At 45.1% G+C, this 18,835-nt stretch overlaps 1 protein-coding gene across 1 annotated transcript; it reads left to right on the top strand.

Moving 5' to 3' along the window:
* The first annotated feature begins 1,687 nt into the window (after window positions 1–1,687).
* LOC142921687 (putative RNA-binding protein 46) lies at window positions 1,688–18,419 on the top strand. The gene is made up of 2 exons (XM_076062992.1): window positions 1,688–1,784; window positions 16,296–18,419. Exon 2 carries the CDS (start codon window positions 16,458–16,460, stop codon window positions 17,016–17,018), a length of 561 nt encoding a protein of 186 aa, XP_075919107.1. The 5' UTR covers window positions 1,688–1,784; window positions 16,296–16,457; the 3' UTR covers window positions 17,019–18,419.
* Window positions 18,420–18,835: the final 416 nt, after the last annotated feature.

The following is an 18,835-nucleotide window of genomic DNA, read 5'->3' as shown; positions in this document are numbered from 1 at the left end:
GTCTCTGTGAGTGTGGGTCTCTGTGGGTCTCTGTGAGTATCTGTGAGTGTGGGTCTCTGTGGGTCTCTGTGAGTGTGGGTCTCTGTGGGTCTTTGTGCGTGTGGGTCTCTGTGGGTCTCTGTGGGTCTCTGTGAGTGTGGGTTTCTGTGGGTCTCTGTGGGTCTCTGTGAATGTGGGTCTCTGTGAGTCTCTGTGAGTAGGGGTCTTTGTGAGTGTGGTTCTCTGTGAGTATGGGTCTCTGTGGGTCTCTGTGAGTGTGGGTCTCTGTGGGTCTCTGTGAGTATGGGTCTCTGTGCGTGTGGGTCTCTGTGGGTCTCTGTGAGTATGGGTCTCTGTGAGTGTGGGTCTCTGTGAGTATGGGTCTCTGTGGGTCTCTGTGAGTGTGGGTCTCTGTGAGTATGGGTCTCTGTGAGTATGGGTCTCTGTGAGTATGGGTCTCTGTGGGTCTCTATGAGTATGGGTCTCTGTGAGTATGGGTCTCTGTGAGTGTGGTTCTCTGTGAGTATGGGTCTCTGTGGGTCTCTATGAGTATGGGTCTCTATGAGTGTGGTTCTCTGTGAGTATGGGTCTCTGTGAGTATGGGTCTCTATGAGTATGGGTCTCTGTGAGTATGGGTCTCTATGAGTATGGGTCTCTATAAGTGTGGGTCTCTGTGAGTATGGGTCTCTGTGAGTGTGGTTTTCTCTGAGTCTCTATGACCATGGGTCTCTATGAGTATGGGTCTCTGTGAGTATGGGTCTCTGTGAGTATGGGTCTCTGTGGGTCTCTATGAGTATGAGTCTCTGTGAGTATGGGTCTCTGTGAGTATGGGTCTCTGTGGGTCTCTGTGAGTATGGGTCTCTGTGGGTGTGGTTCTCTGTGAGTATGGGTCTCTGTGAGTATGGGTCTCTGTGGGTCTCTATGAGTATGAGTCTCTGTGAGTATAGGTCTCTGTGGGTCTCTATGAGTATGGGTCTCTGTGAGTATGGGTCTCTGTGAGTGTGGTTCTCTGTGAGTATGGGTCTCTGTGGGTCTCTATGAGTATGGATCTCTATGAGTGTGGTTCTCTGTGAGTAGGGGTCTCTGTGAGAATGGGTCTCTATGAGTATGGGTCTCTATAAGTGTGGGTCTCTGTGAGTATGGGTCTCTGTGAGTGTGGTTCTCTGTGAGTCTCTATGAGTATGGGTCTCTATGAGTATGGGTCTCTGTGAGTATGGGTCTCTGTGAGTATGGGTCTCTGTGGGTCTCTATGAGTATGGGTCTCTGTGAGTGTGGTTCTCTGTGAGTATGGGTCTCTGTGAGTGTGGTTCTCAGTGAGTCTCTATGAGTATGGGTCTCTATGAGTATGGGTCTCTGTGAGTATGGGTCCCTGTGAGTATGGGTCTCTGTGGGTATCTATGAGTATGGGTCTCTGTGAGTGTGGTTCTCTGTGAGTATGGGTCTCTGTGAGTATGGGTCTCTGTGAGTATGGGTCTCTGTGGGTCTCTGTGAGTATGGGTCTCTGTGGGTGTGGTTCTCTGTGAGTATGGGTCTCTATGGGTCTCACTCAGTGTGGGACCTTACCTGGTCAAATTCAAATGCTTGTGATGTGATGTGTGATGATGATGGTTGGCTTGGATCACACGGCCTACGCGGAGGGTGGGGGGATGCGTGACGTCATCAGGTGACATCACAGATGTGACGTCACCGCTCACTTGCCGTGACTAATATTAATATATACAAAAGTCTATTTTTATACTTGTTGCATTGTGTACAGTCTGGAAGCTACCCAGGTGCCAAATTTCAAGTTTGTTGCATGTTGGAAAGTAAGCTAAACATTTCGAACAGACACACATTCACAAATTTCCCTTTTATACATCATAAACTGTATATTATGTGTGTATATATAAACTGTACATTACGTGTGTATAAACTGTATATTATGTGTGTGTATATAAACTGTATATTATGTGTATAAACTGTATATTATGTGTATGTATAAACTGTATATTAAGTGTGTATATAAACTGTATATTAAGTGTAAATAAACTGTATATTATGTGTGTATATAAACTGTATATTATGTGTGTGTATAACCTGTATATTAAGTGTATATAAACTGTATATTATGTGTGTATATAAACTGTATATTATGTGTATATGAACTGTATATTACGTGTGTATATAAACTGTATATTACGTGTGTATATAAACTGTATATTATGTGTGTATATAAACTGTATATTATGTGTATGTATAAACTGTATATTATGTGTATATATAAACTGTATATTATGTGTGTATATAAACTGTATATTATGTGTGTGTATGAACTCTATATTATGTGTATATGAACTGTATATTACGTGTGTATATAAACTGTATATTATGTGTGTATATAAACGGTATATTATGTGTATGTATAAACTGTATATTATGTGTATATATGAACTGTATATTATGTGTATATATAAACTGTATATTATGTGTATATAAACTGTATATTATGTGTATATAAACTGTATATTATGTGTATATAAACTGTATATTATGTGTATGTATAAACTGTATGTTATGTGTATATATAAACTATATATTATGTGTGTATATAAACTGTATATTACGTGTGTATAAACTGTATATTATGTGTATATATAAACTGTATATTACGTGTGTATATAAACTGTATATTATGTGTATATAAACTGTATATTATGTGTATATAAACTGTATATTATGTGTATATAAACTGTATATTATGTGTATGTATAAACTGCATGTTATGTGTATATATAAACTATATATTATGTGTGTATATAAACTGTATATTACGTGTGTATAAACTGTATATTATGTGTATATATAAACTGTATATTACGTGTGTATATAAACTGTATATTATGTGTGTATATAAACTGTATATTATGTGTATGTATAAACTGTATATTATGTGTGTATATAAACTGTATATTATGTGTGTATATAAACTGTATATTACGTGTGTATATAAACTGTATATTACGTGTGTATATAAACTGTATATTATGTGTGTATATAAACTGTATATTATGTGTATATAAACTGTATATTATGTGTATATATAAACTGTATATTATGTGTGTATATAAACTGTATATTATGTGTGTATATAAACTGTATATTACGTGTGTATATAAACTGTATATTACGTGTGTATATAAACTGTATATTACGTGTGTATATAAACTGTATATTATGTGTATATATAAACTGTATATTATGTGTATATATAAACTATATTATGTGTGTATATAAACTGTATATTATGTGTGTATATAAACTGTATATTATGTGTGTATATAAACTGTATATTACGTGTGTATATAAACTGTATATTATGTGTATATATAAACTGTATATTATGTGTGTATATAAACTGTATATTATGTGTGTATATAAACTGTATATTACGTGTGTATATAAACTGTATATTATGTGTGTATATAAACTGTATATTATGTGTGTATATAAACTGTATATTATGTGTATGTATAAACTGTATATTATGTGTATATAAACTGTATATTACGTGTGTATATAAACTGTATATTACGTGTGTATAAACTGTATATTATGTGTATATATAAACTGTATATTATGTGTGTATATAAACTGTATATTACGTGTGTATATAAACTGTATATTATGTGTGTATATAAACTGTATATTACGTGTGTATATAAACTGTATATTATGTGTATATATAAACTGTATATTACGTGTTATATAAACTGTATATTACGTGTATATATAAACTATATTATGTGTGTATATAAACTGTATATTATGTGTGTATATAAACTGTATATTAAGTGTGTATATAAACTGTATATTACGTGTGTATATAAACTGTATATTATGTGTATATATAAACTGTATATTATGTGTGTATATAAACTGTATATTATGTGTGTATATAAACTGTATATTACGTGTGTATATAAACTGTATATTATGTGTGTATATAAACTGTATATTATGTGTGTATATAAACTGTATATTATGTGTATGTATAAACTGTATATTATGTGTATATAAACTGTATATTACGTGTGTATATAAACTGTATATTACGTGTGTATAAACTGTATATTATGTGTATATATAAACTGTATATTATGTGTGTATATAAACTGTATATTACGTGTGTATATAAACTGTATATTATGTGTGTATATAAACTGTATATTACGTGTGTATATAAACTGTATATTATGTGTATATATAAACTGTATATTATGTGTTATATAAACTGTATATTACGTGTGTATATAAACTGTATATTACGTGTGTATATAAACTGTATATTATGTGTATATAAACTGTATATTATGTGTATATAAACTGTATATTATGTGTGTATAAACTGTATATTACGTGTGTGTATAAACTGTATATTATGTGTATATAAACTGTATATTATGTGTGTATATAAACTGTATATTACGTGTGTATATAAACTGTATATTATGTGTGTATATAAACTGTATATTATGTGTGTATATAAACTGTATATTATGTGTGTATATAAACTGCATATTACGTGTGTATATAAACTCTATATTATGTGTATGTATAAACTGTATATTATGTGTATATATAAACTGTATATTAAGTGTGTATATAAACTGCATATTACGTGTGTATATAAACTGTATATTATGTGTATATATAAACTGTATATTATGTGTGTATATAAACTGTATATTATGTGTGTATATAAACTGTATATTATGTGTATATATAAACTGTATATTACGTGTGTATATAAACTGTATATTACGTGTGTATATAAACTGTATATTACGTGTATATAAACTGTATATTATGTGTATATATAAACTGTATATTATGTGTATATATAAACTGTATATTATGTGTGTATATAAACTGTATATTATGTGTATATATAAACTGTATATTATGTGTGTATATAAACAGTATATTATGTGTGTGTATGAACTGTATATTATGTGTGTATATAAACTGTATATCACGTGTGTATATAAACTGTATATTGACGATGACGATGATGACGATGCCACGTGTCTATTGATGACGATGACGACGATGCCACGTGTCTACTGATGACGATGACGATGATGACGATGCCACGTGTCTACTGGTGACGACGATGATGACGATGCCACGTGTCTACTGATAATGACGATGCCACGTGTCTACTGATGACGACAATGATGACGATGATGACGATGCCACGTGTCTACTGATGACGACGATGATGATGCCACGTGTCTACTGATGACGACGATGATGACGATGCCACGTGTCTACTGATGATGACGATGACGACGATGCCACGTGTCTACTGATGACGACGATGATGACGATGCCACGTGTCTACTGATGATGACGATGCCACGTGTCTACTGACGATGATGATGACGATGCCACGTGTCTACTGATGATGATGATGACGATGCCACGTGTCTACTGATGACGACGATGATGACGATGCCACGTGTCTACTGATGACGACGATGATGACGATGCCACGTGTCTACTGATGATGACGATGACGACGATGCCACGTGTCTACTGATGACGATGATGACGATGCCACGTGTCTACTGATGATGACGATGATGACGATGCCATGTGTCAACTGATGACGATGATGACAATGCCACGTGTCTACTGACGATGACGATGATGACGATGCCACGTGTCTACTGATGACGATGATGACGATGCCACGTGTCTACTGATGATGACGATGATGACGATGCCATGTGTCAACTGATGACGATGATGACAATGCCACGTGTCTACTGACGATGACGATGATGACGATGCCATGTGTCAACTGATGACGATGATGACGATGCCACATGTCTACTGATGACGACGATGACGACGATGCCACGTGTCTACTGATGACGACGATGACGATGCCACGTGTCTACCTGATGACGACGATGATGACGATGCCACGTGTCTACTGATGACGACGATGATGACGAACGCCGACGAACGGCGGCAGTCGCCCGACTCGGCACAGGGACTCACCAAACGTGGCGGCAGTCTTAGCGACGCTTTGCACGCGGCAACTTCTTCACGCAAACAGCCACCCCGTCTACAACACGCGGCAGGGGCAACGATCAAGCGGGCAGCAGCAGTCAGTCAGTTTCTCTCTCTGTGTGTGTCTCTCTCTCTCTGTCTATCCCTGTGTGTCTCTCTGTGTCTCTCTCTGTCTATCCCTCTCTCTGTCTCTGTTTCTATCCCTGTCTCTCTCTCTGTCTATCCCCGTCTCTCTCTCTCTGTGTGTCTCTCTCTCTGTCTATCCCTGTGTGTCTCTCTGTGTGTCTCTCTCTGTCTATCCCTCTCTCTGTCTGTCTCTCTCTCTGTGTCTATCCCTGTCTCTCTCTCTCTGTCTATCCCCGTCTCTCTCTCTGTTTCTCTCTCTGTCTATCCCTGTGTGTCTCTCTGTGTCTCTCTCTCTCTCTCTGTCTATCCCTCTCTCTGTGTCTCTCTCTGTCTCTGTGTCTATCCCTGTCTGTCTGTCTCTCTGTCTATCCCTGTGTGCCTCGGTGTCTCTGTCTCTCTCTCTGTGTCTCTGTCTGTGTCTTTTGTGTTTTTCTCTGTGTCTCTCTCTCTGTGTCTCTCTCTCTGTCTATCTCTCTCTCCGTCTCTGTCTCTCTCTCTGTCTGTCTCTCTGTGTGTCTCTCTGTCTATCTCTGTGTTTCTCTCTCTGTCTGTCTCCCTGTGTCTCTGTCTCTCTCTGTTTCTCTCTATCTGTCTCTCTGTGTCTCTCTATCTATCTCTGTCTCTGTCTCTCGCTGTTTCTCTCTGTCTCTCTGTGTCTCTCTCTTTGTGTCTATCTCTGTGTCTCTCTCTCTGTGTGTCTCTCTCTGTCTCTCTCTGTGTGTCTCTCTCTGTGTCTGTGTGTCTCTGTCTCTCTCTCTGTGTGTCTCTCTGTGTCTCTCTCTGTGTCTCTCTCTGTCTCTCTGTGTCTCTCTCTCTGTGTCTCTCTCTGTGTGTCTCTCTCTGTGTCTCTCTGTGTGTCTCTGTGTCTCTCTCTCCGTGTGTCTCTCTCTGTGTCTCTCTGTGTGTGTCTCTCTGTGTCTCTCTCTGTGTCTCTCTCTGTGTGTCTCTCTCTGTGTGTCTCTGTCTCTCTCTGTGTGTCTCTCTCTGTGTGTCTCTCTCTGTGTCTCTCTGTGTCTGTCTGTGTGTCTCTCTGTGTCTCTCTGTCTCTCTCTGTGTCTCTCTCTGTGTTGAACTTCGCACTCAGATCGTCAGCGAGGCGACTGCGACCCGAGCGGTTAGCTCGGGTCGCATTGGGGCGGGGGGAGGGGCCAACCAGCGAGGCAACGCCGCGATTGGACAGAGGGAGGAGGAGGGGGAGGGGCCTCTATCACTTCCCCAACGAGGCAAAGATTGTGAATATTAATTCACGTTTTGGGGAAATGGCAATTCTTCGTACAGCAGAGAGATCTCTCCGGAATTATTTAAGACAATATTTGGGCATTGAGGCTTTATTCATGGCAGAGAGCAATATCCCTTCTTTATTAGAGATGTATTTGCGGTTAAAGTAAACAATTAAACGAAACTATATATACTTTTTATTTTACCAGGAAAAGCTGTAGTAGTGTACAGGCCCTTTTCACAAGCGACCTGGCCAGAAATGATAGTCTTCTTTGGTTCTTTCGGTAAAGTCACGTAGAATGAGAATAAAATAATAAATTGATAAAATAAAATAACACAATAATATTCTCACGACGTTTCGGCCACAACACAAGCGGCCTTCATCAGGTGAAGGGAGCGAGACTGTCTGGTAGGACAGCGCTGGAGTGAGAGAGCCACGTTCAGATCACGGCTTTTAAGCTGTGTGAGAGGAACAAAGAGCCTTGACGAAGGAATTAGCATAAAATTTAGCATTGAAAAGGCTGAATGATTAGCTTGTGACTGGTCACAGAAATAGCTATGTTAAAAGTTAAAGCATACACATCCGCAGAGGCACCCATTGTTAAAAGGAATTAGCATAGAATTTAGCATTGAAATAGCTAAATTAAGGCATTCGCTTGTAACTGCTACAGAAATAGTTACGTTGAAGTCAGAGCATACACATTCACCGAGGCACTTAGTACAAATCAAAACAGGAGAATTTAGCATTGAAATAACTAGGCGAATTTAGCATTGAAATAACTGGGTGATTTGCTAGTGACTGGTCACAGAAATGACTACACATCTGAGCTATTCACAGTACTATATAGTGAACCAATAAAAACTAAAATATAAATTACCTTCATGTTATCAATAAACTCTATATTCTCCAATCAGCTAAGCTACCAACCATAAGTCGTTATATATCACAATGCTATATGGCGAAAAAATGGGTGGATTCTTACCCTCAAATTTCCGTACCACGGATAGCTACGGGCCCCGTTCAGACGGACGAGTTCGTCCATGGTCGGAACAGAGGAGGGGGAGAGAGACAGCTGCGAAGCCCTAGTATACTCCATGTTGTAAACCATACCATTAACCGTGGTGTGAGAGGTATTAAGAGGCAATGCTGGCGAAAGAGCTGCGGTCTGAAGGTCATCGTAAAATTACAATTAATTAAGAACAGAAATGATTTAACACATCTTTCCAGTGGTTACTGAGCCTGAATCCATCTTCTCGGTTGAAATTGTCTCTGTGCTTGTATATGTGAATGGCCTCATGAACGAATCTCTCATGGTAGCCAGTTGGTTTGCAAAGAACCTCCGTCTTGGAGAAGTCAATGTCATGTGAGCCCACTGAATTGTAACAGTGATCTGCCACGGCAGAGGAGTTCGTCTTACCGTGTTTCAAGTCTGCTTTATGTTCGCGGATGCGATCCGAGATATGTCTTTTGGTTTCTCCAATGTAGCTACTACCACAGAGGCACTTTAGTTTGTAAACGCCCGGGTACTGTATGTCTGGAAGAGCATCTTTTACAGATGGAACTAAATCACGGATTTTGTGTACTGTGTTGAATCGGACCTGGATCTTGTGTTTATTCAGGATTTTGGAGATCTTTTTAGTGACCCCTGCAATGTAGGGTAAGGTGATGGTTTTGAGTGGCTCCACAAGAGGATCCTTCTTCATGACTGGAGTGATGGCTTTGCGGATTGTGTAGTCGGAGTAGCCATTAGCCCTGAGAGCCTGGTGTACGTGCTTGAGTTCACTGGTAATGTGTTCCTGGTCGGAAATGCATTGGGCGCTATGGTATAGAGTCTTGATGAGGCAGTTCTTCTGGGATGGATGGTGGTGGGAATCCGGTTTCAAGTAAGCATCTGTATGGGTAGCTTTCCTGTAGACAGAGTGGCTCATTGAACCATCATGTCTCCTTTTAATTAAGACATCCAGAAAGGGTAGTTTGCCATCTTTTTCGACCTCCATGGTAAATCTGATGGCTGGGTGTATGGAATTGATGTGGTCACGGAATTGGTCTAGAGCAGGCTGGCCATGTGGCCAGATGACAAAGGTGTCATCAACGTACCTCTTCGCTAAGGTCGGGCGTAGAGTGGCAGTCTGGATGGCGTCACTTTCAAATTTTTCCATGAATACGTTGGCTACAACCGGAGATAGGGGGGAGCCCATTGGGGTGCCCTCAGTTTGTTTGTAGAAAGTTCCATTCCAGGTGAAGTATGTGTTGGTTAAGCAATGTCTCACCAGGGGGGGTACATCAGTATGCAGTCCTTGATGAACCAGGTCTTCAATGATAGCGATGGTGTCAGGTACCGGGACTTTGGTGAACAAGGACACCACATCAAAACTGACAAGCAGGTCGTTTGGGGACAGGGAAATGTCTTTGATTGTCGATACCAGGTGAGTAGAATTTAGTACCGCAGAGGTGGTTTTTCCAGTGAAAGGTCGCAGTATATCAGCCAGAAAACGTGCCAGTTTGTAGGTGGGGGAGCTGATAGTAGAGACGATGGGACGAAGGGGTGTATCTTCTTTGTGTATCTTTGGAAGGCCATATAATCTTGGTGGTCTGGCAGCAGAGGGTTTCAACAAGAACTGTTTGTTCTCATCAATTAATGCTGTTGAATCACAGATAATTTTGTTCGTTTTGGTGACCAGGCTGTTGGTGGGATCTCTTTTTATTTTTGTATAGCTGCCATCGTTGAGTAGTTCTTGAATTTTGTTGTTATATTCTGTTTTGTCCATGATGACAGTGGCATTGCCTTTGTCGGCTGAGAGAACGACAATATCATCCCTATTTTTTAATTGAGATCATTCAAAACGTTCGTCTTTGCTGATGTTGCTAGGTGGCAACTTAGCGTTTTTGAGGGTTGCAGCGATTTCAGATCTTGCTACGTCTGCAGAGATGTGACTCAAGCCCTTGAGTGCAACGTCGACATGGGCAATGATATCATTAACCGGTAAGTGTCTCGGTGTGACAGCAAAGTTTAGACCTTTAGCTAAAACGGATTTCAGACCATCAGAAATGGAACTGTTACTGCGATTAATTACGACTTTGTTGACGTCTATCTTTTCGGTGTGTGGATCCGATTTTTTGCTGGAGAGGTGATTGAATTTGGAAATCAAATTGTCCCTACATTTGTTCGACATAGTGGCAGCCGAAGAGGTAGTCATATTGTCTACATGTTCCCAATCCGATGTAGACATTGTTGCTGTCAATTTTAAGTGTGATTTGTAGAGTGTCTTGTCTAACTGATCGAGTTCGGTGCGTGTAAGTCTGATTTTTTCCGAGATAAGAGCGAAGCTAGTTCTAGCTAGAATTCGTTTTGCATTGAGAGAAGTTGCAACAGCAGAGGTTAGTGTAAATGCGGTTGGTATTACCTTAGAGTCGCGGCATCTCTTCAGAAAGGTGAGAGACTCGATTAGTTGAGCCTTCTTATCCCGAAGTCTGTTGAATGATCTTAAGGATGTGTGGAATCCCTCCCCGTAGAGGCGGTTAAATTTCGATTTAAAGCTTTCGTGACTGCAATGATTCATCTTCTTTGGTTCTTTCGGTAAAGTCACGTAGAATGAGAATAAAATAATAAATTGATAAAATAAAATAACACAATAATATTCTCACGACGTTTCGGCCACAACACAAGCGGCCTTCATCAGCGGCCTTCATCAGGTGAAGGGACGAGACTGTCTGGCCGAAACGTTGTGATAATTTTATTGCGTTATTTTATTTGATCAATTTATTATTTTATTCTCATTCTACGTGGTGACTTTACCAAAAGAACCAAAGAAGATGAATCCTTGCAGTCACGAAAGCTTTAAATCGACAATTTAACCTTAAAAAACCTTCGGCGCAAGCCCTTGAAACTTACCTACAAGCAAGGGGTCCACTGAGCTGTTAGCTTCTCTTCTTTTAGGAGCGACCTGTCCACAAATGATCGCCCCTCCAAGCAAGCGGCGTGGACAACGTCGGCAGCCAAACACCGTGAATGCGCCGTGGTGATGTTGACTTTAAATGTGGGGCGAAAAAACCGGAGGGCCCGGAGAGAAATCCACGCGACCATGGGGAGAGACGCAAACTCTAAATATACAGCAGCAGCAGCAGGCGTCAGGGTCGGGATCGAACCCACTACCTCCTGTAGACCAGGCGACGTAGTTAACATCTCGTGTGTGACACGTGTCTCAACACACACGCGAGTGAGGACACACACACGGAATACACACACACACACACTGGGGAACAAACACACACACATAAAACACACACACACGGAACACACACACGGGACACACACGGAACACACACACGGAACACACACACGGGACACACACACGGGACACACACGTAACACACACACACGGAACACACACACGGAACACACACACGGGACACACACACAGAACACACACACGGAACACACACACGGGACACACACACGTAACACACACACATGGAACACACACACACGGAACACACACACGGAACACACACACCGAACACACACACACGTAACACACACACGGAACACACACACGGAACACACACAGGGGACACACACACGTAACACACACACACCGAACACACACACGTAACACACACACACGGAACACACACACCGAACACACACACGTAACACACACACGAAACACACACACGGAACACACACACACACGGAACACACACACACGGAACACACACACGGAACACACACACGGAACACACACACACGGAACACACACACACGTAACACACACACACGGAACACACACACCGAACACACACACACGGAACACACACACGGAACACACACACCGAACACACACACACATAACACACACACACGGAACACACACACGTACGTAACACACACACACGGAACACACACACGGAACACACACACGGAACACACACACACACGGAACACACACACGGAACACACACACGGAACACACACACGGAACACGACTGGGTGAGTGGGTGAGTGTGTGGGTGGGTGAGTGTGTAGGTGAGTATGTGAGCAACTGGGCGAGTGATTGGGTGAGTGAGTGTATGAGTGGTTGGGTGAGTGGGTGAGTGTGTTTCTGGGTGAGTGTGTGGGTGGGTGAGTGGGTGGGTGAGCATGTGAGTGAGTGAGCGACTGGGTGAGTGGGTAGTGAGTGTGTGGGTGAGTGTGTGAGCAACTGGGTGAGTATGTGGGCGACTGGGTGAGTGAGTGTGTGTGTGAGTGAGCTACTGGGTGAGTGGGTGGGTGTGTGAGTGTGTGAGGTGAGTGTGTGAGCGACTGGGTGAGTGTGTGAGTGAGTGAGCGACTGGGTGAGTATATGGGTGGGTGAGTGTGTGGGTGGGTGAGTGTGTAGGTGAGTATGTGAGAGACTGGGCGAGGGATTGGGTGAGTGAGTGTATGAGTGGTTGGGTGAGTGGGTGGGTGGGTTAGTGTGTGAGTTTCTGGGTGAGTGTGTGGGTGGGTGAGTGGCTGAGTGAGTGGGCGAGTAAGTGAGCGAGTGGGTGGGTGAGTGGGTGAGAGTGTGGGTGGGTGAGTGTGTGAGCAACTGGGTAAGTGAATGTGTGTGTGTGAGTGGGTGGGTGAGCGTGTGAGTGAGTGAGCGACTGGGTGAGTGGGTAGTGAGTGTGTGGGTGAGTGTGTGAGCGAGTGTGTGAGCAACTGGGTGAGTATGTGAGCGATTGGGTGAGTGAGTGTGTGTGAGTGAGCGACTGGGTGAGTGGGTGGGTGTGTGAGTAAGTGTGTGAGGTGAGTGTGTGAGCGACTGGGTAAGTGAGTGTGTGTCTGTGAGTGGGTAGGTGAGCGTGTGAGTGAGTGAGCGACTGGGTGAGTGGGTAGTGAGTGTGAGTGCCGGACGGGTAACTCTGTCGTGGACAGTGCTGTGGGGGGAGGTCCAATTTCGATTGGCTCCTCCCCTCATGGCATCTGTGTCCACCACAGGGGCTAAACGGGGGCTCTGGACGGGTGCGAGGGGCTGGTAACCCCTCCACCTTCAATTAATTACCACTAAACCACGAGTTAAACTGAAATATGTAACTAATAAGCTTGTGCCGGAGGCCCCGGGGGCCAGGCGTCTATGACGTCTCCTGGCCAAACCCCAATTGGCGGAGCCAGGAGATTGAATACCTACCCTCGGGGCTCCTCCATAAACAACGAAAAACCACTACGGGTGGCCACGTGGAATGTTCGAACGCTCACTGCGGAGGAGAGGCTGCCACTCCTCTGTCGGGAGCTGGACCGGTACCGCCTGGATCTATGTGACATTCAGGAGGTCCGGTGGACCAGTTCTGGCTCCTGCCACCATGAGGGGTGGACAGTCCTCTACTCGGGGCAGCAGACTGCCAAACAACAGGGTGTGGCTCTTTTGAACAAAAGAATGAAGGGGGCGTGGGAGCATGGCGGTGAGGTGTGGGAAGCTGTAAGCCCCAGGCTACTTTGGGCTCGCCTTCCCATCAACCGGAGGCGAGGAATGGTGGTCGTGGTTACTTATGCCCCCACCGAAGATGAACATCCGTGGAGGGATGCAGGCAAAGCCGATGAGTCAGATGCCTTCTATGACCTCCTGTCACAGGTGCTGGCTAAAGTGGCCCCTCGGGATAGAGTCATCATGTTGGGTGACTTCAATGCCCGAGTTGGTCATGATGCTGGCACCTGGTCTGGAGTGATTGGAGGGCATAGACCAGATCAGCTCAATAACAACGGTAGGAGGCTGCTAGATTTTTGTGCAGCCCATGGGCTTGTAATTACCAACACGCTGTTCCGGCATCAGCGCATTCACACAACATCATGGATGCATGCCGGGTCCAAGCAAGAACATCTGCTGGACTACATAGTGACGGACCAGCGGATGCGAGCCCATGTCCTTGACACCAGGACCTACCGTGGAGCTGATCTGCCCTCTGACCATCGACTAGTCATCTGTAAGATGCGCCTGCCATTCTTCTACTCCGGTGGTGGGTGTACACCCAGGACCCCATTCCAACCTAAAGTGGCCTGATCTCAGTTATCTGATGAAAGTTGCAAGCGAGAATTTAATCATTGCTTGTGGCTGGGATTGGCATCGTCCCCGACTCCTCCTGATGTCGAGGGTAAATGGGCGAGGTTTAGGACTGTGACTCATGCAGCTGCAATGGCTGCTTTGGGCACGCGGTCCAGACCTCCCCAGAGACCCTGGCTGACAGAGGAGGTGTTCAGGATGGTTGAGAAAAAGCGACAGGCCCACTGTCATCGGCTACAGAATCCCACGTCAGAGAATGAGGAGGCCTACCGCAGCCTTCGCTCGGAGGTTCGGAGAGCCGTGAGGCGCTGCAAGGATGGGTAGTGGTCGCGGGTTGCTGAGGAGATGGAGCCTGCCTCAGTGGCCCGTGATCACAAATTTCTATTTAACTCCATCAAAAAAGTAACCTGCAGCACCACACCTATTACCATCAGGAGAAAAAACGGTGATCCAATCTCCGACCCCCATGAACAGGTTTGCAGATTTGCTGAGCATTTCTGTGAGGTCCTGGGGGAGGGAAAATCCCTCAGCCAGGAAAACATCGTGGCACAAAGTGAGGATGACCCTGCTGAGGCTGCGGTGCCTCAAATATTGGAAGAAGTCACCCCCTGTGAGTGGCTGGCTGAGGTGTCATCTGTTGAGGAAGTACTGAGGGCGATCCGGAGTCTGAGACCAGGAAAGGCAGCGGGCAGAGATGATCTCCAAAGCGAAATGCTGAGGGAGGGTGGCGTTTGTGCACTGACTGCCCTATATGACATCATAACAACAGTCTGGACCACTGGACGGGTTCCGCAGGATTGGAAGGATGCCCTGGTGGTCCCCCTTTTTAAGAAGGGGGACCACCGGCGGGCAAGGCTGCAATGGCTGGGTCATGTAGCCCGCATGCCCAGCCACTGCATGCCGAAACAGCTTTTGTTCGGCCGGATCGAGGGGGCTAAACGGGCGCGGCCCGGGCTAGAGAAGAGATGGAGTGATGTGGTACGGGAGGACGTGGAGCTGAGTGGACTTGCCGATGACTGGTACCAGCGGTGTCAAGATCGGCCTCTGTGGAGGAGGCTCGTGAAGGACGCTAGTGGGCAGTTGGAGGTAGTCGCCCTCCAACAACAACGGAGGGTGGAGGAATGACGCTCACCACAACGAGCGGAGCGCCGGGTGGCTAAAGCACAGCAGGTTGGCACAGTAGGGGGCACAGGTGGTGCATCAGCCAGTCATCTCAGTCAGTCGACCCATGGCACCTGGGTCTGCCCCGTGACCTGTCAGCGGGCGTTCGACACTTCACGTGGCCTCAGGGTGCACATAGCCTGGCACAAGCGTCGTGGTGACGTCACCGCCACTTAGTGGTGAATGGCGGTTGTTGTTGTTGAGGTGAGTGTGTGAGCGACTGGGTGAGTGTGTAAGTGAGTGAGCGACTGGGTGAGTGTGTGGGTGGGTGAGTGTGTGGGTGAGTGGTTGGGTGAGTGGGTGGGTGAGTGTGTGAGTTTCTGGGTGAGTGTGTGGGTGGGTGAGTGTGTGAGCGACTGGGTGAGTGATTGGGTGAGTGAGTGGGTGGGTGAGAGAGAGTGAGTGGCTGAGTGAGTGGGCATGTGGGTGAGTGAATGGGTGAGTGGGTAAGTGAGTGGGTGGGTGAGTGTGTGAGCGACTCGGTGAGTGAGTGCGTGGGTGGATCAGTGAGTGGATGAGTGAGGAGGGGCACTGCGGGGTGGGGGAGTGTACAGAGGGTGAGGGGTAATGATTATTATACAGGGCGGTACTAAAGTCAGGACACAGTTTCTTGGGTTTATCTTTAAGTTTATTGTGATTTTGCGAGTTTATATAGGTAGCTCTGCTTAAACGTGTCTCTCTCTCCATCCGTCTCCACTCTCTCTCTTCCTCTCTTCACTGCTGGCCTGTAGGTTTGGGCCGAGCGAGTTCCTGCCGGGGTTTTGGCTCTTCAGGAGTTGATTCCCCCCGTGGCTTTGTCGGCACGAGGCGACCGCGCGGAGTGTCAAGGGCTCCACCGGGCCCCAAGCCGCTGCCCCAGCACCACCGTAGCAGCCAAACCACCGGTGCTCGGCATGGCCTCTATGAAGGTCTTGCTGGACCTCATGTTGAGCACGGGGTACAACATTGTCCAGGAGAACGGACAGAGGAAGTTCGGACCGCCACCCGACTGGCAGGGGCCCCCTCCCGCCCGTGGCTGCGAGGTGTTTCTGGTGAGGATCCCGCGCGACCTCTACGAGGATGAGCTGGTGCCCGTGCTGGAGACGGTGGGGAAGCTCTACCAGCTCCGCCTCATGATGGAGCATAGCGGAGAGACCCGCGGCTATGCGTTCGCTACCTACACGACGCTCGCCCAAGCCACGGATGCCGTTAAGAAACTCGACAAATTCGAGATCCGTCCCGGACGCCGCATTGCAGTCTGCTTCAGCGTGGACAATCGCCGCCTCTTCATTGGGGGGCTGCCAGAGGACAAGAAGCGAGCGGAGGTGATGATGGCGATGAGCGGTGCCACAGAGGGCGTGGCGGATGTCAAGATGAGCGTCTGTCGCTGGGACAAAACCCTCAACCGAGGCTACGTGTTCATCGAGTACGGGAGCCATCGCGCGGCCGCCATGGCCAGGAAGAAGCTCCTTTGAATCAACTTCCGGCCATGGGGCCGGACCATCAAGGTGGACTGGGCCATCCCGGAGTGGGAAACGGTGGCTGCGGCCGCGGCAACGGAAGACGCGGAGGAGGAGGCGGCGGTGCCAGACCTGCCGGAGCCGGAGTGCACGGCCACCGGCAAAGCCGCACACAGCCTGTTTGAGGGGGGCACGTACGTGGCTGTGGTGGGTACCTCTCCACCTGCGGCCTATGCCCATTGCTCTCGAGGCGCTGCCGGAGACGGCCATGCTGTCGTGGGAGGTGCGGCTGCGGATGCTGTGCCGGACCGCAGGCGTCAGCTACCCAATCTTCGAGCTGCACGCTCACTCGGAGCCCGGGATACCCGTGGGCCTCCTCTATAAGGTGTCGATTCCCGGGATGGGAAAAGGCACCGGCATCTTCCCCGCATTTCTGAGCTCCAGCGAGGAGGGAGCACGGGAGGTGGCGTGTCAGCACGCCTACAACATCCTCACCAAGGCGAATCCTCTGAGAATGTGCCCAGCCCCTGCCGCGACACCGCCTCCCAGCCGCCTCTTCCAGGATCCTTGAAGAAAAAACTAATTCATGCGTTTGACATGTCAACGCCATTTCGTTTTGAAAATGTAGCGGAGAAAAATATATTTTGTTCACATCGCATTCTGTTTTGTCAATAATCTCTGTAACGTGCGCCTGCTCTGCAAGGCATGCATTAACCCCTTTCTGTCTCAATTTCATTCCCAGCATGCAATTCTCCAAGCCTCAGATTTTATAACATATTTCGCTCAACTTTAATCCTGGTAAATATATTATTTTCTTTAAAAACACGAGCATTATATTTAGTCTATTGCATGGCTAAAGTATTCTAGGTAAAAATATAAATTGTATTAACCAATATTTGATCATCGCTATGATAAATATATTTCTACCCTACAATATACAAATCTACATTGTGCTAATGTTTCAATTCTACTTTTATTAACTTACAAATATAGTGTCTAGGACACATTTTCAAAGAAATATTTTCATGTACCCAGACAATATTTGCAAGTGCCCACATAAAAAAAAACTTGCAGACTGCATACGTAGCTACGACAACAGAATCCTTGAAGAAAAAACGAATTCAGGTGTTTGACATTTCGTTTTATACAGGAGAAAAATATATATATTGTGCACATCGCATTCTGATGTCAAAACATTTGATTCTTTATAAAATTGAAAAACCCTTGAACAACTTTGCTGCACACGGAGATGTCCGTGCACCGCCTCGTTTCCACAGCTTCTATCCCAGTGCCATTTGTATTTCATGCACATACCGCTGTTAAGAGTTTGATGTTTTATTGATTTTCAATTTAGGTGTTTTTTTCCTGTAATGTTTTTTTGTTATTTTTTTAGTGGAAATAAAGTCCTGAAAAGTCTCTTCCTCTCTCTCTCTCCACTCTCTCGGCCGAGTCTCTGCCACTTCTGGTTCTGAGTGTCGCATGCTTGGGATCCTTCTTTCCCTCCTCTGTGGATTTAATTTGATATGCTGATTTACACGCCAACATATTTCAGACTTCCCTGTTTTGTTAGGGTATTATCCTGATCATTACCAACGTTCCCACGGCCAGGCACTTTCGAGTAACTTATTACCTTTTACCACAGCATCATAATATCATTTTACTGGATCATCACCTTCATAGCTTTGATCAATCACCAATGGTTTACTGGTTCGTTTTTGTATTTACTTATGCCACCCTAAACTTGGTTCGAAGCTTTCGTGACTGCAGGAATTAATCTTTGTTTTTTAGGTAAAGTCACGTATAAATAAGAAATAACAAAACAACATAATTAT

This window comes from Petromyzon marinus, unplaced genomic scaffold, assembly GCF_048934315.1.
Source record: "Petromyzon marinus isolate PM22_M1 ecotype Great Lakes invasive population unplaced genomic scaffold, UKy_Petmar_22M1.pri1.0 PM_G_Scaffold_84, whole genome shotgun sequence".
Lineage (NCBI taxonomy): Eukaryota > Metazoa > Chordata > Hyperoartia > Petromyzontiformes > Petromyzontidae > Petromyzon > Petromyzon marinus.
The sequence above is the reverse complement of the archived record's forward strand: the minus strand, read 5'-3'. Positions and strand labels throughout refer to the sequence as shown.

Coding starts and splice junctions, on each gene's coding strand:
- LOC142921687 (XM_076062992.1), top strand. CDS start 16,458: ATGGCCTCTATGAAGGTCTTGCTGGACCTCATGTTGAGCACGGGGTAC.